Below are 22,743 nucleotides of genomic sequence, written 5' to 3'. Positions count from 1 at the left end.
TCTCTCTTATGTGGAGTACTCTCGCCTTACTGTGTGAATGGTGCTATGGGGACATAAGAAGACAACCCGCTCTGAGAGCGGTGTTTTGACAGGCCGGTAGTTTCTTCCAGTGAGTAACCCTTAGGCTCGGCGACCATATCGGGGGCGCGTGGCATGCTAGCGACGTCCAATTGCTTTGTAAGTGGTAATGAGCGTGTCTTTATCTTTACCGCTGCCTGTACCCGTCTTTTCATGTGGTACTTATATGTTTGCGTGTAATTGGTTAGATTTTTAAAAGATTGATAATTCAATTATAACTCTGTTACACTCAAGAATGGTATAAGGTATTTGGCACAGTCACTTGCTTGATTTGTATTAAGATGTCAAATTGTTTTAGTTTTAAGTTATTATATTTTACTATTATAAAATATATTTGTTTAATTAATGTAATACACATACATACATATTTTACACATTAAAATATTTACATATATGCATATATACGCTTTCATAACTTCGCACTAATCACTGAATGATCCAAAGGTGGATATTTGCGATGTATTTCCTGCCAGAAATTCATGCGATCCTTATCTGGATTTCGAACCATTTTACATTGACGGTCAATGATGAGACAATTCAGTTCCAAGTCCTTCTCTTTACCATCTACTACTTTCACTGGTATCCACGTACAACCCAATTCCCTTGTAATTACACTTTCTGGTGGTGTCGGATTACTATAACGAGCAAAATTGGCCCACATTGAACACAAACTTTTCATATTACGTTTATCATTCTCCTCAAATTTGCGAGGATCAACACCAGGCGTTTGGAAAAGATAGAATAGCTCATCGGCATGGCATGCGCCTGGTATATGTTCTAGTTGGAAAAGTTTTTTCAACAAATCACGTCCACCCGTATAATCGTAACGATAGAAATATGTTGGTGCATTTGGTTGATGTTGTAGCTGCAACTTTAAAGCCAATTGTAGATCAATCATGAAATGATAGTCGGAGAGCACGTGCGTCAGCGCATTCAATTGTTCGTGTGTTACTTTATGACCATTGAAATAGAATTCGCGAAGCTTTTGAGCCAACTCTTTAATTTCGACATGATCAACAGGCAACGGTATATTACGTGGCACAAAGCGTTCTAAATCTTTATCTATATCTTCGAGACGTCGTACAGCATTAAAAAGAAATGCTATACCTTCAGCGGAGTTATAGCCCATTATGATTGGCATATGTAAATAATTTTTTTGTTGCATGCGTTCCAATACGGGCATACCAATGAACCTATCTTTACTACTTGAATCTTCAATTACCGGTCGAAAGGGGAGCGGCAGACCACGTCGACGTTCATCGGGCGTAAGTAGAGGCATCACATTAGTTAAAACATTAAATGGCTTAACTTTGTCGGGAGATTGTAGGAACTTGAGCATCTCTTTGGTGTTACTCGTTGATTGTAGACCGAGTAGTTCGCATAAGCGACGTACTTTATAAGTTGGATTTCGTTGAAAGACCCATTCCATATTAGCTGTACCACTTTGTATGATTGCTTTGTGAAATAGTTTGTGAGCGTGTGAAGCCATTGTGTGCAAGTGAACAGAAGCTGCGCCTGCGCTTTCGCCGAACAGGGTAACGTTTGTGGGATCGCCATTAAAATAGGCGATATTATCATGAACCCATTGCAATGCCAGACGCTGAATAAGTAATGCAAGGTAATTAGAAACAAACCAAAATTGTATCATATATACTTAAACATACATACCTGATCTTTCAAGCCTGCATTACCCCAAATTTCCTCTTCCGGTAAACAAAGAAAACCCCAAGCGCCCAAACGATAATTTAGAGTTACGACAATTACATCCTCGCACATTAAGCTCAGTGGCAGTGTACTTAAAGAGGGAGCAATCATAACATCGGTTAGTGTCAAAAAGAAAATTCTTATAAAATAAAATATCCTAGTTCTTATTTAATGCAATAATACCAGACAAAAAGCTCCGATTAGAAAACGATACCCAAGCGGGTTAGGGGGCTTAGGATATACCCGCGGCAAGTAAACTTGTCGTAAGAGGCGAATGAAATACCCAATTGATTCAATGGGTTGTGCGCGCAACCCTTTCAAGGGCGAATCCTGTTTCTTTAGCATCCGAGGATTTGGCAACTGTGGCTAAGGGTAGATAGAGGTAGACAAAATAGGAGGGAGTGGGGGAGGAAGGATAGGGAGCAAGAGAGATATGAAAAGATGACGGGAGCGGGAGAAAACGACGGAAGGATACAAAAAGAGAGAAAAGGTGAGGAAGGAGCGAAAAAAGTAAGAGGAATAGAGATAGGAAGAATGAGAGAGGTAGGCAGAGAAGATAAAAGACTTCTAAAGTCATGTGGATAAGCCAAAGTTAGGACAGAATAATACATAAGCCAAGGTAGACCTTTTGGGGTACCTTTCGTCGAAAGCTGTAGTATTTTGTAACACAAAGAAGGGATGTATGAACGAAGTACTTCGAAAGCACTAAACTTTCGATATCTCATTTAATCTACTGTAAGCTTTAGGTTGGAAAATCTGATTCTGCGACCGAATCGAATACGCTCTTCTCCTAGTCTCTTGAGATACTAGTCTGAGTTTCTTACGGATGTTTTGTTGTGTCCACGTTGTTCACGTCCTCCATGTAATAAATAGCGAAGAGGTCCTTAGTAACTATTTTAGAAGAAAGAGATTTGAATCAAAGTTAAAAATTCTTTATGAGTGCTCAGGTGATTCTGAAACTGGTAGATTTCTTTACTTTTTCCAATGTTTCAATGCTTATTATGGTCCATGGCTGTGAAGATTTAAAATAACACCTTGATTCCGAGCAGAAGGCTCTGGCTTCCTTATTTTGGCGATAATAACCCTCAGCATGAATTTCTCTAAGGTTTCCTTCTACAAAATATAGCGACGTAAATAGCTCTCGGGAGAAACTATGTTACAATGTTGAAGAAACTTAAACTAAAACTTAAACCTGACTAAAAAACACCATCCCCAACTTTAAGCAAAAGCCTACTATTTAAGGGCAAAGAGTCGTCTTCGCATGTTCTTTTCGGGAGAATTGACAGGAGCAGCACTCCTTAACCGGATATGAATCCATAAAGCTCGGGATACTAACGCGACAATTTGATTTGAACACATCGAACTTTCAAGGCCGTTCCACTTTGCTTATCCGTGACACCTTTGATAAAGGGGAAGCAGGAGGTTAAAAATGAGTAATGGGTCATATAACTTGAATCTTCATTTGGACTTTTAAAGATTCATCAGATCAGCATATTAAACAAAAATTAACCGAAATGTAGGCTAAGCACGGAAATTTGGCCCAGCACCCATGAAAACAGAACCAGCTAACATTCAAAGCTGATTTTGTCTCTTTGGGTCCACTAAATTGAGTAGAACCGATTAGGATAAGGCCCTGAATTCCCACCACAGCACTTTTATTTCGGGCGAAGTACTGCTACAACAATTTGGGCATGTTCTAAACGAAATACTTAAACACGAGAATGGTAAGTGCAACTGACCCAGCCAGCGTCTTTCCCTCCAGCTATAGGCAGTTTCTCCATCTATTTCCTTTTAACTATTAATTTCAGTATGTTAGCGTTAAATGCTGTATGTATTTACTAACTTCTTACTTGAACCAAACAAAAATCCTCCTCCATGTATCCAAACCATAACTGGCAATGGACTTGTTGATCGGTTTGCTGGTGCATAAACATTGAGGTAAAGGCAGTCTTCAGATCCTACAATTTCTTGAGTTGTTGGATCACGTTGGTGGCATACATCGCGCTCTTTTGTACAATCCAGAAGAGGAGTATTAAAACGCTCCAGCGGCACAGGCGACTAAATAGAATAAAATTATTATTTTTTTCTTATGCTGTGTTTCCGTGCGGAAATTTTGGTTGTTGCTTTCGTGTACTTCTGGTGCTTTGAAATTTAGTTTTTGGCTTTTTAGGTTAATAACTGCCTAGGTTTCGGTTCTTTTAACGCGTGAGTAACACAGAAGCGGTCCACAAATAGGAGAACAAACTTCCCTAATCTCCTCAGATTTATATCTCAGTAGTCTAAATGTATAGATGGGAATCATGAACGCTGTCGCAAAAAGATGGAATGGCTCTTGCAGCATAAGTGAAAAGTCTTCGAACGATTTCTTGTTTTCTCGAATTGCCACCTGGTTACCCATGAAAAATTTAACGTTAGTCTAGCATGATCCCATCCGGAAAGTGTTCCTTTCAATACCCGAATGTGACACCAAAGAAAGGGGAAGGCATTCGTTGAGTTTGGAAAACAAAAACTTTATATCCACTGGGTCTACAAATCGGTTTCAGTTTTGGCTAAAAAAGAATGGCTAGAGTACTTTGCACCCTATGCAGTGCAGTGTCTACCAACTTGCTTTTGGTGTACGCATGTTGTGTTGTGGAGAGCAGTTCTTCATCCACGTTGGACTTTATGAACACATCTATCAGCCTCCAAAAGGTTTTGAGCAGAAATGATGTTAAGTCAATGGGCTGTAGTCTTTGGGATACATACGACATACGATACATACGATCTTCCCGCCTTTGGTAGGAAAGCTACACGAGTAGTTCTCCAGTAGTGTGGTACATGATTCAGTCTCATGCACCCAACGAACATTATTTTAAGACATTCCACTACCGCTCTGCTCTATCCGTTTTGTCTATTTTCTTTTTATATATTTTATGGTGAAAGTCTATAACAGCGGTCGACTATTAGTAAGCGACCAACACAAAAATATCTGGAAGGGTGCCAAACGATGCATCTTGACTTCGGCAACAATAATTCGCAAGCGGCAACACAATTTTAGCTCAGGAGATATTCGCAAGCAAAGTTGAAAATTTGTACGTCCTTTGACAAGACTACAGATATTTTAGAGCGCGTAGGAGCGGTCGACCGCTGTTCTAGACTTTTACCTACGTTCATTAGCGCAAGTGTAACTTTCAACATTGCCTTTAGATATTTTAACAGTTCATAACATGACGCCGATTTAATACTAATGATGGGCCTCATTGCAAGCTAGTCATGCAGGTTTGTGGTGGGGCATTATCACGTTTCTTGCTCTTCCCTTTCTAAATTGGTATGAACGATTTTTCTTTCATGAACCCTTCGCGTAGTAATTTCTTCATTATCCGCATATTAACAATGTATCAGTGCACCCCAGTTGGTGTGTCGAGCCTTCCTATGTCTTAAATTGGCGCTGTCACCGGTATGCCCTACCTTCAAGGGGTTCCATTCCAAATATCGTACTTTCCAACAAGGCTTCCTAATACGCTTCCCCATATTTGATGCCAAGGGCAATCCTAATCCCTTATATAATGCATAAAATTGACTCCGAAAAGAGTCATATAAGTAAATTATCAGAGTAATAGGAGTCTGATTGAACTATTTAGACTCACATAATATTTGAAATAAGTTTTATAATGGACGACCATTGCAAGTGTAGTAATATTGATAACTTGGTTGATTAATATATCGTCGCTCGCTAGCCAGAAGCATGAATGTGCAAATTTTCCAATTTTTTGTTAGAAGCTTCGTTGGATTGCCCTTTAGATTCTTTACGTTCTACTTAAATCTACAGCTTCCTACCTTACATGGAAATCCCAATAATTTGCAATGCCGTTTTCATGAATGTAGAATTCAATCACATAAAGTTGGGTCAGAAAAATGAATGTGGCACATTCATGTTTCTGACCGGCAACAAAGTAATGCAGTTCCTGTTTGTATGACATATTCGTTGATATGGCCCAACAATTTTTGAAATTACTTTTCTACATAACACGTGGCACCGCCCGTTTAAAAAAAATGTCTCCCCATTTCCTCTTACAATAAAACTTGATAAGTGAAATATCATTGATTCAAAACTATTTTTTGCTAAGTTATAGCTTATTATTCTAGTCTACGACCCTTTTAAACTTGTTTTATATCTAAGTTGCCGAAATATTTTTTGCTATAAGGAAAATATGTGTACCCAATTTTATTACGATCCCTTGATTTTTCTTCGAGTTATGGCTCCCGAAACATAGAAAATTGCTGAGTCATAAGAGGGGCGGTGCCACCGCCAATTTTAAAACTTTGTAGTTTTTCCAATTTATTGTTATAAATCCACTTGAGAAATGAAATACCATTAATATAAAGCTCTTTTTTACAAAGATATAGCTTATTTTATTCGTCCACGAACCTTTTAAAAATCTTTAATATAAAAGTGGGCGTGGTCCCTAACCGATTTCGTTAGTTTTTATTCAAGGCATTCCCTATAGGAAAGGCAACATCTCTGCCGAATTTTGTTACGATAGGTTTAACGATTTTTATGATTAATAATATTTGTAAAGTTGATTTTATCACAAGTGGGCGGTGCTACGCTCAATCAACATTTTTTTTTTTGATGATTTTGATATATGGAAGTCTATGTCTATCTGGATTCCTTTATACCTGTACAACCAACCGTTATCCAATCAAATTTAATATACTCTGTGTGCAAAGCACGCTGAGTATAAAAAGGCAAACCGGTTTATTCGAAGCCGTTGCCTATCGCCGGGGCAAACTAAAAGACTTGAGAAAAATGTACGAAAAACTGGTTATACTAAAAGAATATCATTATTTTTATAAAAATCTAAAGGGCAACAGTGACGCTTTACCCGAACCCAACATTTCAATAGATTCTGATTCCGAAAATGAGAACTAGTTCTAAGTTTGCAATAATATCTTAGATAAAAACACATTAGTGTATATGAAATTTAATTTAATGTGTAATTTTTTTCATTTACATACTTTCTATGAGTCACAGCTTCGGATGTTTTTCCAAGTATTGTGATGCTTTGAACCCGAATCCGCCAACGGAATTAGCCTGCAGGAATTTTTTTTATGTCTTTTGAAGTTAAACCATACCATGACCAGTTGGGCCAATTCCTATAGCGTATACGGACTCAGCGCATAAAAAGTCACAGAAAACATGAGCCGCATTACGTGATCCGACTACTTTGAATTTTTTTGTATAGCTGTGTTAATAAAAATTTAGATCAGTTTTTTAAACTTTTGTTGTGCCAGAAAAATGAATGTGCTAAATCTCGGAAAATAAAAGGGATGCGAGCAAAACAGTTATCCCAGTTGAAAGAGCATATTCTGAGTATTATTTATTGATATATTTTTACATTAAAAACTAATACTTCTTATTTTAAGAGAGGAATAAACTTTGAAAGTTGATTTCCCAACATTTTCATTTTGGCACATTCATGCTTCTGATAATCCAGAATTCAAAATTGAAAAATAAATATTTGGATACATACTGAAAATTACAAAATTCAAAGTAATATATGTATTTACAAAGTTAAATTAAATTAATAAAATTAGTCCATTACCAGTACCCTACAGCAAAAAGAGAAATACTCTAATTTCCGGCGTTCCAATTAGGTGTCTTTTATGACACTTTTTTTACTCCGAATGTTTGCTGTGAACTTTGTGCTGCCTGAGTTCCCGTATGTAATTGAGTTTACTTTTCATGAATCGCTTTCCGGTAAAATTTTTGGGGTTCAACCATGCATGTTTTTGTTATTTTCATTGAACGTTATATAAAACCGTTTTAAAAATCAATCAGAGAATCTACTTGTGTAATAACAGTAAAATTTTAAATCTCCGCCATGGCGTAACCAAGGCGAATACATACCAGGTGGTGGCAAAGCGAATTCAACCAATTCGCCGTGCAGAAGAATGTCAAGTCAAAAGAAAAGTTTCATTGATTTCGATTAACTGACATATTAAAGTACAAGGCATTTTATGGAAAATAATCAAGAAGAAGCAATCAGCTGTTGTGGTAACACCACCTCTACGAAATTCGCCTTGGGCGTAACTATACAAGGTGGCAGCACGGTGACAGCTGATTTGAACTTTTTTAATTTCATTTGATACATCAACTTCCGGCGCAGTACGATTTTGACATTAGTCCGCCGATTTACAAAAACAAAATACATGGAACTTTTATTATGTTTGTAAGTATGTCATCATGCTGCCACCTTGTATGGTTCCGCCATGATCTCCACCTAGAGCTTTAACTTTTAAGATCAAGGCGAATCCATACAAGCTGCTGGCAAAGCGAATTCAAGGAATTCGCCATGCAGAAGAATGTCAATAAAAAAGAAAATTTTCATTGATTTCGATTAACTGACACAAGGCGAATCTATACCAGGTGGTGGCAAAGCGAATTCACCCAATTCGCCGTTTAAAAGAATGTCAAGAATGTCAAAAGAAAATTTTCATATATTTCGATTAACTGACATATTGTTGTACAAGGCTTCGTATCAAGGCGAATTCAGTACCAGGTGGTGTTATCCCAACAGCTGATTGCTTCTTCTTGATAAGTTTCCATACAAAGCCTTGTACAACAGTATGTCAGTTAATCGAAATCAATAAAAATTTTCTTTTGACTTGAAATTCTTCTGCACGACGAATTGGTTGAATTCGCTTTGCTACCGCCTTGTATGGATTCGCCTTGGCTTCGTATGAAAAATTATATAGAAGAAGCAATCAGCTGTTGGCATAACAACACCTGGTACTGAATTCGCCTTGAACTGACATATTGTTGTACGAGGCGTTGTATTAAAGATATTAAAGGAACAATCATCTGTTGGGATAAAAATACTGTACTGAATTCGCCTTGGTTAAGATTTATTAAATCTTATATTTTAACCAGTACATTTTCACATATTCTAAAAAGCAGAAACATATCTAAATATTCTATTTTGAAAAATTTTTTTGTTCTACACACTTTTAGCAATACAATTCTTAACTTAAAAACTTCTGTCATCCATGAGTTCAAAAACTTATCTCAATTTAAAATATTTTCCTATCAGAAAGTTACATGACATATGAATTGCAGGTTGCCGTACCTGAAACATTTTAATGATTGAACAAATGATTGAAGATTTAACTCAACTCCATTCTGCGTTTTGAGCAAGGCGAATCTATACCAGGTAGTGGCAGAGCGAATTCAACGAATTCGCCGTGCAGAAGAATGCCAAGTCAAAAGAAAATTTTCATAGATTTCGATTAACTGACATATTGTTGTACAAGGTTTCGTATGAAAAATTATCAAGAAGAAGCAATCAGCTGTTGGGATAGCAACACCTGGTACTGAAGTCGCCTTGGTTTCGAGATTTATTTTTGTATGATAAAACTTGTAAGATTTAACGTTAAATCCCCTCAGATGCCTAAATCTCGAATAAAGCTCTAAGTGGAGATATGCTATGTAAACATATGCAAATGGAAACAGCAACAGTTTTGTAAAGAGATTTACTAAATCTCAACAGTTTCATTCATCATTCAAAATACTTCAGGTATGGCAACCTATACTTAATATGCTAAGATATGCAGTTCTTAAGAAAACGACACCATAACACTCTTAATACACATCCAAAACATAGGGAGGGGTGACAAAAAACGCGTTTTGGACTCGGAATAGCGAATCCGACGGCGGAAATTAAAAATTTTGCGTCTGTGGGTCATTTGTATACCGAAAAACTCTCACTTTGCACTGAAGGGTTAATGATAGAAGTGTATGCCAAATTGTGGAATAAAACTACAAATGAGTACCTATATATTGCGAAATAAAAGTTTTGTCAGTTGACTTGGTTCAAGAGATTGAAGACACAAATTTACACAAGTGATCGAAAAACCGAGTAATTCACGCGGGGCTTTAACAGTTAATGATGGAACCTTGAATCAAATTATGGAGATATGAAGGGAGTTTTAAAGCGAAGTGCTATAGCCGATTCTGTATCTACAATAGTAAGATCCTTTGTTCAGTATACCAGCTTCTTGCTCCGAATTTGTTTGTATCCATTTGCGATTCAACCAAATCTGACAATCGACAGATGATGACGGCAGATCGTTTCCAGTACTTTACCCCGAAATCAACAACCATCAAAAGGAATATATTTTACCCTGAAGCGCAACTCTCCAAGTGGTGGCACTGCATAAGGCACTCCTTTAAAGCTATGATACGGCTCACCATTTGGTAATAACTCTTTCCGTCCAACGACGACACCTTGCGGTATTTGTACTTTGACTTGTGACGTCGCCTGCAAGAACAACATAGGTACATACATACGTAAGCGTTTCTTAATATGGTTGGGTTACAAAAGTTAAATAAAATATATCTTCTACCCCTTTTTTCCTTAATAACTTCACTCTTACGGCACAAGTAGTCGCCTTTACCTGGCTTAAGCGGGAGGTGTTCTTATTGCTGTTTATTCAAACCTTATATCTAAGAAAATTTCGTTGAACCATGTCTGATATCGAATTCATAGCAGTTAGACTTTCGTTCGGTGTCCTTCGAATAATTTTTTGCTGTTGTTATATATCACCCTGCTCGGATATGTATGTGTATTAGACTGGGTCGATTTATTAACCTATATCGCGCCATCGGTTTTTCGATAGGATTTGGGCTCAGGAAAAAAAGTTCCACTACGCATACCCAAAAAAATAATTTTTGAGCCTGCAAAATTTCAACGATTTTTTCAATTTTTTCATTTTCAAGGCTCCAAATCATTTTTTATGTATTTTTTCGTGGCAATTGGCAAATGCAAAATTGGTTAATGCAGTTTTTTGAAAAAAAAAAAAAATTTCTTTTATAGAGATTTAGAAGAATTTCGGTCGAAAAATAGTGTTTTTTTGCAGGCTCAAAAATTATTTTTTTGGGTATGCGTAGTGGAACTTTTTTTTCCTAAGCCCAAATCCTATCGAAAAATCGATGGCGCCATTTAGGTTAACTTTCGTCCATACAAATCGACCCAGGTTAATGTGTACTAGTATCGCCTGTGGTCGAAATTCGACCAAAGTGTATTTTTTTCAACTCAGTCTATGCATCAAGTGTTGGAAATATAGCAAACTGGTCTAACTTACTTAACTTTTTCCTTAAAATTTTGAATTTGATCTAAGACCTTGTACTTTTTGATTGTATTTTCTTAAATTTTCTACAAACTTTTCGCGTGTAATTATAACGTTTTGGTATGGAGTTCCTTAAACAAAAATATAAAAATGATGTAAAATCAAATGAAATTGACATAGAATTATGGTGAAATTACTTGAAATTGAATTGAAAAATAGGTTTTTCCACACCACCCGGAAGTTCCCCGTTGGCGCGCTACCGTAGTTAGTTTTGGGAGCTCGGTTCCCCAGTAGGCCTATATACATATATCGCCCATTTACTTCAATTGTGTCATAATTCAAAAAAAACGAACTTTTAGTTAAAAACGAAGAAATTTGCTAAAGGGATTTAGCCTATTTCACGCCACCCGTTTAATTTTGTATAAATACATATGTATATAATATGTAAGTGTGACACAAAACAAAAATTTCGAGTAGAATAGCGGATACCTTCATAAAAAATAAAATTAAAATATAAAAAAATTATGTAATGAGAAAGAAAGCAGAGTTTACTAAAAAATGTTTAATCAAAGAAAAAAATAAAGTACTTAAATTGCGAAAAAATTAAGTAAAGTGAACAAACAGTTCCATATAAAAACGCAATAAGTGCACTTAGACTTTTTCCGGGATTTAATGTGATCATTGTGGAAATATGAAGATTCTAATGTTCGAATATTTAATGTTGGGATTCCCATTGAGATCTATGTATGTACGTAATTAATTTGTATTAAATTTGTAAACACTCCAATTCATGAATATATATGACCATATCCACGATAAAATGTCGTCTGTGAACAATACAATACTAAGATATAACAAAGCAGAATAAATTAGAAAGAAAAGAAAAACAAACAAAAACAATAAAGTTATTCACGCAAACATATTTACTAAAATAACATTGATTTCATAACTTTAAGCGCCATAAAAAATTAGGGTTATGGGATCTAAGCATCCGATTAATGGATATATAATCCAACAAAGTTAGCCTAATAATAAATATAGTGGGTAATATACTGACTATGCACGCTATGATGCCGGTTGCTGTTTTGACCTAAAATCAAAGACGTTTTTGGGACGTTTTTTTGTTTCGTTTAATATACATTGTGAAATTTTCCGATTCAGTCAAGTTGCTGTTAAATAATAATAAACCATTTTGAAATAAGAGAATATATAATAAAATAAAAAGTAAAATAAATTAGCATAAAAGGCAATACAAAAAATTTAATGTTATATTTTTGTAACTTTTTTTTTTCGTTCAGTATAAGACGTACTTTATCTAAAATGAGGATTAAATCTGCAAATGCAAAACATTTTCAGGCAAATTTTCCATTAATTGTTATAAATAAATTAGTTAGTTTCAACTAAAGTTAACTCATTATTTGCGATTTCATGTTTTTTTGAAAACAACTAAAATAAAAAAACAAAGAATCTGTTAAATAAAGACTTATGTATTTACATACATACGTGTAAGTGAAATTTGGCACAAAAAATGGGCCGGTCAAAAATAAATTCTATTTAAGCTTTTTGGTACGCTACAAATATTTTGGAACAATTTTTTAGGATTTTGGTAGAGGCTATTATATGCAAGTGGCAACAATGGGAAACCATGTTTTAATCTTTCACCGTGTAGCGCGTACGCTTATGTAGGTTTGTGTCTTAGAGCACTTACATAATTTGTCCAAGGTTGGCGCGCTTTTGTGCAAGAAAGTAAATATCCATATTTGGAGAGATTGTTGGATTTACGAAAAAGTTTTTCTATTAATTATAAACAAATAGAGTAATATTTGTTAACAAAAATAGGCCTATGCACTGCGGCTGATCTATACGAATCGATTCATATCACTTTTATATGATTTTACGTATGCTAACTATGCGAAACCGCCTGTCAATTGTTTGTATGGAAATTTTGTAACCGGTAACCGCTTTGACCTAAAATCAAAAACGTTTTTGGGACGTTTTTTTGTTTCGTTTAATATACAACGTGAAATTTTCTGATTCAGTCAAGTTGCATTAAAATAATAACAAACCAATTTGAAATAAGAGAATATGTAATAAAATAAAATAAGAACTAAAATAAATTAGCATAAAAGGCAATATAAAAAATGTAATGTTATATTTTTGTAACTTTTTTTTTTGTTCAGTATACGACGTACTTTATCTAAAATAAGGATTAAATCTGCAAATGCAAAAACATTTATAAGAACTAAAATAAATTAGCATAAAAGGCAATATAAAAAATGTAATGTTATATTTTTGTAACTTTTTTTTTTGTTCAGTATACGACGTACTTTATCTAAAATAAGGATTAAATCTGCAAATGCAAAAACATTTTCGGGCAAATTTGCTATTAATTGTTATAAATAAATTATTTAGTTTCAACAAAAGTTAACTCATTAATTGCGATTTCATGTTTTTTTGAAAACAACTAAAATAAAAAACAAAGAATCTGTTAAATAAAGACTTGTGTATTTACGTTTAAGTGAAATTTGCCACAAAAATTGGGCCGGTCAAAAATTAATTCTATTTAAGATTTTTTGGTACGCTAAAAATAATTTGGAACAATTTTTTAGGATTTTGGTAGAGACTATTATAGGTAAGCGGCAACAATGGGGAACCATATTTGAATGTAGGTGAAACGTTTGTGCTTTCGAATTTAGCGAGTGTACATAAAATTTGAAATTCACATTAGAAAACTTAAATAATTGTTCCCAAGGAAGGCGCGCTTGTGCATAAAGGTTTAGGTCTTTGAAATTCGCATTAGAACACTTAGATACTTGTTCTCAAAGATGGCGCGCTTGTGCACGAAAATGACTTACGATATTTGTATGAATTGTTCGAATTTACAAAAAACTTTTTCTATTAATTATAAACAAATAGAGTAACATTTGTTACCGAAAATAGGCCTATGCACTGCGGCTGATCAAAACGAATCGATTCATATAACTTTTATATGATTTTACCTATGCTAAGTATGCGAAACAGCCTGTCAATTGATTGTATGGAAATTTTGTTAGCGTATTAATATATATTTACTATTCATAGCTTAGCTACCCGCAACTTACATTCTGAGTTGGGAGATAATGATCGATTTGTGATTGTTGGCGATTTTAATGTGCCAAATGTAAATGGGGTTAATATTAGTGACTCGCACTGTTTAGCAGCTACTATTGAAGATGATTTTCTCAAAATCCTGTTGGAATCACCCATGCTTTAAATTAAGAATGTACCAAATAATAGAAATAAAATGCTGAATTTACTCAAATTCCATCATGAGCCCTTCCGGAAGACCCTCCATGTAATTTTCTCACCCCGCTCCAGATGCTTCTACAAAACTGGCTTTATTATGTTCAACGAATTCATGGCTTCCAATTACTGGTCCCAATCTTACGCCTGTACTGATGTTGATTCAGCAATTTGTATTTTTTACAGTACACTTGACGGCTTCTTTGATAGCTGTTTTCCTATTCGCTATAACTTGTGAGCAAATAAGCCGCTTGGGTTTTCAAGGCAACTTTTTTAGATCTATGCCCGGTTTTTCAGTGCGAGTTTTAACTCCAGTTAAAGGTGAATAAAATTTCTTTATTCATTTCCTTTGGATGTAAAAAAGCTAGCTTTGATGATAACGTTGCGGAACTATTCTCAGAGTTCTTTAAGTCCACCTATTCCTCGCTGCTTTACCTCGGATTCCATTCTAAACCCTGCTATTTATAGTAGTATTGTCCTACAGACTCTTCAATCTTTTAAGTCCACATTTTCTCCGGGACTAGTTGGTGTTCGTAGTTGAGTGCTTAAGTAATGAGCTGTTAGGCAAGAGGCTCCATGGTAACTATGTTCGTAATTTTGAATCCGACATTAAGGAAAACTCTAGAGCATTCTGGACTTATGTAAATTCCAAAAAACGATGCTCAAGTATCCCTGCCTTAGTCATCTATAATTCTGAGCATGCTTCATCAACAGCTGAAGCGGCCAATCTTTTTGCAGCTTTCTTCTGCTCCAATTTCGTTACGTCACCGGAAAACCCGCAGGAGTTGTCCACTGTGGATGACAGTCCCATTAACTTTGGTGCGCTGACTCTATCAATTGAAGATATGGTCGATGGAATCCAGAATATTAAATCATCTACCCATACTGATATTGACGGCTTATCGTCTTATCTTTTGAAAAATTGTTTGGCTCTGGCATTTCCCCTCCTTTTAATTTTCAAGAAATCTTTAGAGTGCGGCGAATTTATTGATGCGTGGAAGATAACCTTCATCAGCCCTATTTTCAAGTGCGGTAGCAAGAACAATGTCGCGAATTATAGGCCCATTGCAAATTTATCATCTGTTTCAAAATTATTCGAGTACATTGTGAAACCAAAAAATGTACTTTGCCGTTAAACCTCTAATCACTGAAAATCAGCATGATTTTATGGCCGGTAGATCCACTGTAACAAACCTATCTATCTTCTTTGATTTTTGCATATCTTCTTTTAATGACCGTTGTCAAGTTGATACTGTGTACACCGACTTCTCAAAAGCATTTGATAAAGTTAGTCATTCTATCCTGATTTCTAAATTGACTCGCGTGGGCTTCCACTCGATGTTTTTATCATGGATTAAATCATACCTCCACCAGCGTAGCTGTGTTGTGGTTATAGACAATAACTCTTCACCCACACATTCACAGCCACCTCCGGGGTGCTTCAAGGTAGCATACTTGGCCCATTACTTCTTGTAATTTTTATAAACGATATTTCCACCTGCTTCCAGCACTCTAATTTTCTATTATACGCTGATGACCTAAAGATTTTTAATACCATCGCAAACTCAGACGACGTGATTAAAATGCAATATGATTTAGATAACGTTGCTGTTTGGTTTCGTGCCAATAACTTGCCACTAAATGTTAGCAAATGCTTTCTTGTAAGCTTTTCCAAATCACGTGGCCTCATTCCCACTTCCTACTCTCTCGATGGTACCCACCTCTCAACTCTTAACGAGATAAAGGACTTGGGTGTTGTCTTCGATTCGAAATTTTTTTTCACGACTCATAAAAATTCTACTATTGCTAATGCGTATTCACTTCTGGCTTTTATTAGGCGTTCCTGCACACCCTTCACGGATCCCTACACCCTCAAGTTATTCACTGCACTAGTTCGTTCGAAGCTGGAATATGCCTGTTTTATTTGGAGGCCGTATCATGAATGCCATATTGTTAGGCTTGAACGTGTGCAGAAAGCGTTTGTTCGGTTCGCGCTGCGCTCGCTGAACTTTTCTGAACCGATTACATCTTATAAATCCAGGTGCTCACTTATCAAATTAGAGTCCCTGGAATGCAGAAGAACTGTCCTATCGCTCATGTTTGTTTATGACATTATTAATGGTGTAGTTGATGCACCTTGTCTCCTCAGGAGTCTCCGATTCCATATCCCTATAAGGCCTCTTCGTAATATACCTATTTTCTGTACGGATTGTGTCCGAACCCTCTATGCCTCAAACGCACCTTTGCTTAGAGCTATGACCGACTTTAATCGCATCTCTGATTATTCAGCTATTTATTTTTCTCTTTCTAAGTTTACTTTTAAAACAATACTTACTGATATCTTTTCAAACAGATAAATGTGCTTGTCAATCTCTTCATAGCATGTAAGTTTTATTGTGTCTATACTCAACTCATGTACTATACTATTAAATAATTATCTAATTTTAATTTAACATTGTTATCTAGTCTGTAAGGGCTTTAAATGCCATAGACTGAAATAAAGAAATATGAAATAAATATATATATATATATATATATATATATATATATATATATATATATATATATATATATATATCGGCAGGGCCGGCTCAAGAGAATTTGGAGCCCTAGGGGAGTTATTATTTGCGGCCCCTTTCTCCCGTATTTATAGAAAGAAATTGGAGATCAGAAAATTGGAGATCAGAAAATTAGAGATCAGAAATATTAAATTGAAACTTAGTGTCTATAAAACAAAAAAATATTTCTTTTGCATATTACATATATTTTTTTCAACAAAAGAACGAAAATATAACACACAAAAGTATTTTTAATTATCTTAGAATTTACTAAAACTTCATTTTCCGCGCCTTCAACTCAGACAAAGTTGATATAATTTTTCTTAAATCTAATTTTTGCGCAATTTTCTGCTCATGGCCAAACGCAAGTACGTTTTGATTAATTTCAGTTTCGAAAAGCTACGCTCGCCACTCGTAACCGACATTGGTATCGTCAACAAAATACTAAATTGGGCATGAGACCAGACAAGTTGTGTTGTAAAATATAACTAAGGGGAAATAAAATTTTTTTTAATGAAACTTAATATAGGGTCCCTACAAAATTTCTTTTTTTTTTTTGCAAAAAGGATTTTTAGTACAAAAGTGTTTATCGAATTTTGTGCCCCCTAGAACTTGGTGCCCTAGGCGGTCGCGTATATGGTAGACCGGCCCTGTATATAGGCCTATTTTAAAATTATTTGTGTTATGTCTGGTCTCTGTATAATTCCCGGCTCTTTGGAAACTGTTTTTTATTAAATCTTTGCATAAAAAAGGTAGTAGGTACAATGTCGAGAGCTACAGGGACATTTTTCAACTTTTAGCTATTCCTGAAGTTTTTGAACATACTGTTACCAGCCAACTTCAATATCAATGCTCTTCACTTTTATCGCCATGCCAACACGGTTTCATCTGTTAAAGATCAACCATTACCAAATTGCTCGTGTTTGCCTCTGAAGTTATGGAAGGATTTTTAACTAACAACTAACTTATATACACTGATTTCACCAAAGCATTCGATACCCCCAACCATGAGCTCAGTGGCGGATCTAGGATTGTACTTCCGGGGGTTTTTACTTCATTATTTTATGTCGTATATTTGATTGTAACATGATGTAGGCAGGGTGCATTTATTTTGATTTTTACCGATGGCCAAAAAGGCAAAACGTTCTCCAGAAAAAAATTTCGATTATGCAACAAGTAAGGAAGTCTAAGTTCAGGTGAAACCGAACATTAAATACCCAGCTGTACACTTGAAATGCTGTTGTTGTTTGTTTTGTGTGCTTAATAGTGTTACAAGGCTGCGCAATAATACATATACATGTGGTTCTATTCTGAACTAATTTCGAGTTATGGCTCCCGAAACATAGAAAATTGCTTAGTCATAAAAAGGGCGGTGCCAGGCCAGGATAGGATAGGTTAGGTGGTAGCTGCCCTGATAAGGATAGCTCACTTGGACAACACGAAGGTCTGTTGTGATACCACATACACCAAAAATAACGGTGACTTAGATCTAGCTACTTAGAGAATCGTTGGGTAGCAACGATAAAGCTCCGAATGATACCGATCTCAACTTTGGATATATCCTCGGGAGATCCAAGTGAGTCGCGACCGAAGTACTTTCGCCTAGTTCTGGCAAAATGTGGACAATCAAGCATAAAGTGATTTGGTGATTCCACCTCATCATCCTTCATACAGCTGCAGCAGGATGGAGTTTCCAGTATATTGAGACGTACCGCATGGATACCCATGGGACAGTGCCCCGTCAAAACCCCAATGACCATTGATAGGTGAGCCTTAGTGAACCCAATTATTTCAGCAGACCTCCTGCCATCCACTTTTGGCCAGAAAGATCTTGCTACCCTGCAAGACGTGGTATCCGCCCAACGTTTGATGAGCTGATTCTAGGCCCAGCTATGGAGGAGCAATCCACAGGTGGCCAGCGGGATCCCGAAATCCCTACAGCCATCTTCATCCGGTTCAGTTGTACCGATGCGGGCTAAGAGATCCGCTTGACAGTTACCCGGGATATCACTATGGCCCGGGACCCAGATAATCTTAATTGTAAAATAATTCGATGCAATCGCAAGCGAGGTCAGGCACTCCCAGACCACCCTCGATCGCACTGTAGTTGAGCTCAAGGCCTTGATAGCCGCTTGGATATCAGAGTAGATGTTAAATTCCCTAACCGTGGTAGCACTGGATAGCATTCCATCCACCGCATCCTTAATCGCAGCAATTTCCGCTTGGAATACACTGCAGTGATCAGCCAACTTAAACTTGCGTCTTAAATTTAGCTCTTGACAAAAGATCCCCCCACCAACCTTTCCATCCAGCTTTGACCCATCCGTGAACAAGTTAACCAGTCCCATGCCCCAGATAATTCCACTTCCCCAATCCTCTCTCTCTGGAATAGCTGGGGTGAAGTTTGTATAGGGAGCAGTTATCGGCATACAGTAGTCCGTTCTGTCCGGGATGAAGTCGAAACTGGTAAGAAGGCTAGAGTGTCCGCGTTCAGAAAGTCTATATCCCATATCACGAAGCCTGACCAACGACCTTGCCGCGGCCGCCTTTTCCGCAATATCTACTGGGTATATGTTCAGCATGACGTTCAGTGCCAAGGTAGGTGTTGTTCTGAGAGCGCCACTGATACCGATCAGCGCCGTCCGTTGCACTGACACTAACATTTTGGAGGTGCTCGCCGTGTCCAGTGCTTTCCACCAGACCAGCACCCCATATAGCAGAATCGGTTTGACCACCATCTCATAAAGCCAGTGTACTATTCTTGGCGAGAGTCCCCATCTCTTTCCGATAGCTCCTCTGCAGCAGTACAAGGCAATGGCGGCCTTCCTGGCCCGATCTTCCACATTGGGTCTCCAGGACAGTTTCTTGTCCAAAACAATCCCCAAATATTTAACCCTATCAGAAAGTACCAACGGTACCCCTCCAATCGAGGGCGTTCTGAAATCGGGCATATTATATCTCCTTGTGAAAAGGACCAATTCCGTTTTTCCCGGGTTGACCGCCAACCCACATGACTCAGCCCACCTAGCCACAGTATCCAGGTAGCCCTGCAGAACATCGCGCAGGGTGCCCAGAAATTTGCCTCTGACTAGAATAGCGAGGTCATCTGCATAGGCAACCACCCGACAACCATTGGCTTCCAGCTCCACAAGAAGCTCGTTGACTACCACAACCCAGAGGAGAGGAGATAGGACACCCCCCCTGTGGCGTGCCCCTGCACACCTTCCTCTTAACTATGGCCCCTCCCCACTCCGCTGCGACAATTCTGCCGCATAGAAGTTTGCTAATAAATTAAACCAGAGCCGCCTCGACTCCTAAACCCACCAGAGCTCTTTCGATTGCCCCCGGTAAGACATTTTTAAAAGCTCCCTCGATGTCTAGAAAGGCACCCAGAGCATACTCTTTGTGTTCTAGGGACCCCTATATTTGCTTTACAATCGAATGGAGAGCCGTTTCCGTCGATCTGCCCTTGCAGTACGCATGCTGTGAAGCCGACAGTAACCCCCGAGGTATCCTTTCCCGTAGGTACAGGTCAATCAACCGCTCAAACGTCTTAAGAAGAAACGACGAGAGACTGATTGGCCTGAAATCCTTAGGTGATACATGAGAGCTTCTGCCGACCTTCGGAATGAAAATAACCCTAACAGTGTGCCAAGACTTCGGGATATAGTTAAGCCTGAGGCAGTTAGTATATATGATGGCCAACCAGCGGCAGGAAATCCCTAAAGACCTTTGAAGCTGCGCAGGAATGATTCCATCCGGGCCCGGAGACTTATAGGGCTTGAACGACCCTATAGCCCAGGTTATTTGACTTTCCCGTATTGGAATGGCAGGCACTTCTGCATGGCCAACGACCGCCGACCATGCAGGCGAAGATCCCTGCGCAACTGGGACATCGGGAAAATGATTGTCCAGTAAAAGCCTTAGGGACTCCTCGCTACTCATCGACCAGTCCCCACCATCATCTCTCAGATACCCCATAGGATCGGGGTTCCTAGAGAGTATTTTTCTAAATCTCGCGAATTCATTGCAACCTTCTACGTTTTCGCAGAAGCTTCGCCATGCATCTCGCTTGGCTATCCTTATTTCATATTTATAAATCCCCAGACTCACCTTATAGAGCTCCCAGTCCGAGGGTAATTTACTCCTCCTGGCTCTGTTGAAGAGCCGCCGACTGGACGCTCTTAGGTCGTCAAGAGAATCCGACCACCAGGGTGGCTTGCCCTTCCCCCTGTAAGTTTTCAATGGGCAGGACAGCTGAAAGGCGCTATTGCTTGCCGAGGTGAAGTTTTCCACCAGAACGTCTATCTCAGATTCGGACAGGCCCGAACTAATGATAGGCACCGCAGGCAGTAGCTCTCCCAGCTTCCTACAATACAAGTCCCAGTTAGTACTTTTAGGGTTCCTAAAAGATATTTTACCGGGACGTTCTTCGTTCACTGAGAACTGAATATATCGGTGATCAGAGAAGGAGTGCTCGTTGAGAACCCTCCATCCAGATATCCGACCTTCAGTTCTATACTAACCAGGGTGAGGTCCAGGACCTCCTCCCTTACCGCAGTAATAAAAGTCGGGTCATTCCCCCTATTACATATACAAAGTCCCTCATCTACAATAAAAGTAAATAAAGACTCACCTCTAGTGTTGGTATCCGAGCTTCCCCAAATGCTATGATGGGCATTAGCATCGGCACCGATGATCACGCCAACACCTCTCCGCCTTGCTTCAGCGGTGATTTCACCCAGTATCGCAGGTGGTGGCCCCTCTACGTCCCCGTGGGGCATGTACGCTGAGACCACCCACATTTCATTACTTCCTCGCTCGAGGCAGACCGTGGTTACGTCAGCATTGCTGAAATTAGAGAGAATAAAAGCTTTAATCTCTTTTTTAACAAGCACACAGGATCTAGGCCTACTTACCTCCCCATGCACCAAGGTGTTGAATTTTCCAGTCCTTAATCCAGAAATCTTACTGCCGTTACTACTCAGCCACGGCTCCTGGACAAGGACTATATCCACTCCGCCTTTTTCAAGGCAGAGCAACAAATTTGCGGAAGCCGCCTTAGAGTGCTGAAGATTGATTTGACGGATTTCCATCAAAAGCGCTCTTCTTCCGCACCCCATCCTTGGCGGATTCGTATTAGTCTTGTCCATTCTAAAAAAGTCCCCCCTCAAGGCCGCTATCCGGAGCCGATTGTGTAGTCGCCCTTTAACGGTCTCGTGGTTATCTATGCTACGCAGGGAGGCCACGCGAGGGTTGAAGCATTACCTTATGAGTAATGCGTTCAGAGCCAGACCGGACGCGAAGCGGGAAAATCTTCAACCGCACACCAACTTAACGGCGACGGAGCCGGAACGTACCTTGAGGCCCGCAACGGTTTTAACGGGACGTGGGCAGGTGCAGCATTAGCCTACCAGCCATTTCGGTAGGGTTTCACCGCGACCTACTAAATTGGCAGAATACCGCACCTACCAGCCCAAAGTCATCAAGTCAAAATGTAATGTGCCAGGCCAACTTTTTAAAATTTGAATTTTTTCCTATTTATTGTTATAAATCCACTTGAAAAATGAAATACCATTGATATAAAGCTCTTTTTGCATAGATATAGCTTATATTATTCGTCGTGGTCCTTAACCGATTTCGTTAATTTTTCTTCAAAGCATTCCTTATAGTAAAGGCAACCTCTCTGCTGATTTTTTTGTACGATAGGTTTAACGATTTTTGATTTATGATTAATAATATTTGTAAAATTGATTTTATCACAAGTGGGCAGTGCCACGCCAATTATAAATTTTTTTTTTTCAAATTTGTATCAAAAGTCTCAATATCAGTCCACACGTCAAATTTCAACATTCTAGGTGTATTATTTACTAAATAATCAAGTTTTTTGTGTTTTCCAAAATGTTATATATATAAAAAGTAGGCGTGGTTATCATCCGATTTTCGCTCATTTGCAATACCAATCTATTCTGGGTCCAGATAAGCTCGTGTACCAAATTTGGTGAAGATATCT

The 22,743-nt window shown here is 38.0% G+C and overlaps 1 protein-coding gene across 2 annotated transcripts in view; it reads right to left on the bottom strand.

The window, feature by feature from the left end:
- Positions 1 to 382: 382 nt before the first annotated feature.
- The window catches only part of clt (cricklet), a 32,562-nt gene continuing 10,201 nt past the window's right edge, over positions 383 to 22,743 (bottom strand). Inside the window, exons 2-5 of one of the 2 annotated variants that reach the window (XM_067774985.1) lie at positions 9,945 to 10,082; positions 3,626 to 3,840; positions 1,747 to 1,873; positions 383 to 1,678 (exon numbers count right to left, since the gene is read on the bottom strand). In XM_067774985.1, coding sequence (XP_067631086.1) covers positions 488 to 1,678; positions 1,747 to 1,873; positions 3,626 to 3,840; positions 9,945 to 10,082 — 1,671 coding nt within the window. In that variant the 3' untranslated portion in view covers positions 383 to 487. The remainder of the gene's footprint in view (positions 1,679 to 1,746; positions 1,874 to 3,625; positions 3,841 to 9,944; positions 10,083 to 22,743) is intronic. The other variant, XM_067774986.1, reaches the window with a different exon arrangement.

Source organism: Eurosta solidaginis, chromosome 3 (genome assembly GCF_040869045.1).
Source record: "Eurosta solidaginis isolate ZX-2024a chromosome 3, ASM4086904v1, whole genome shotgun sequence".
Classification (NCBI taxonomy): domain Eukaryota; kingdom Metazoa; phylum Arthropoda; class Insecta; order Diptera; family Tephritidae; genus Eurosta; species Eurosta solidaginis.
This window is presented reverse-complemented; position numbering and strand designations above follow the sequence as displayed.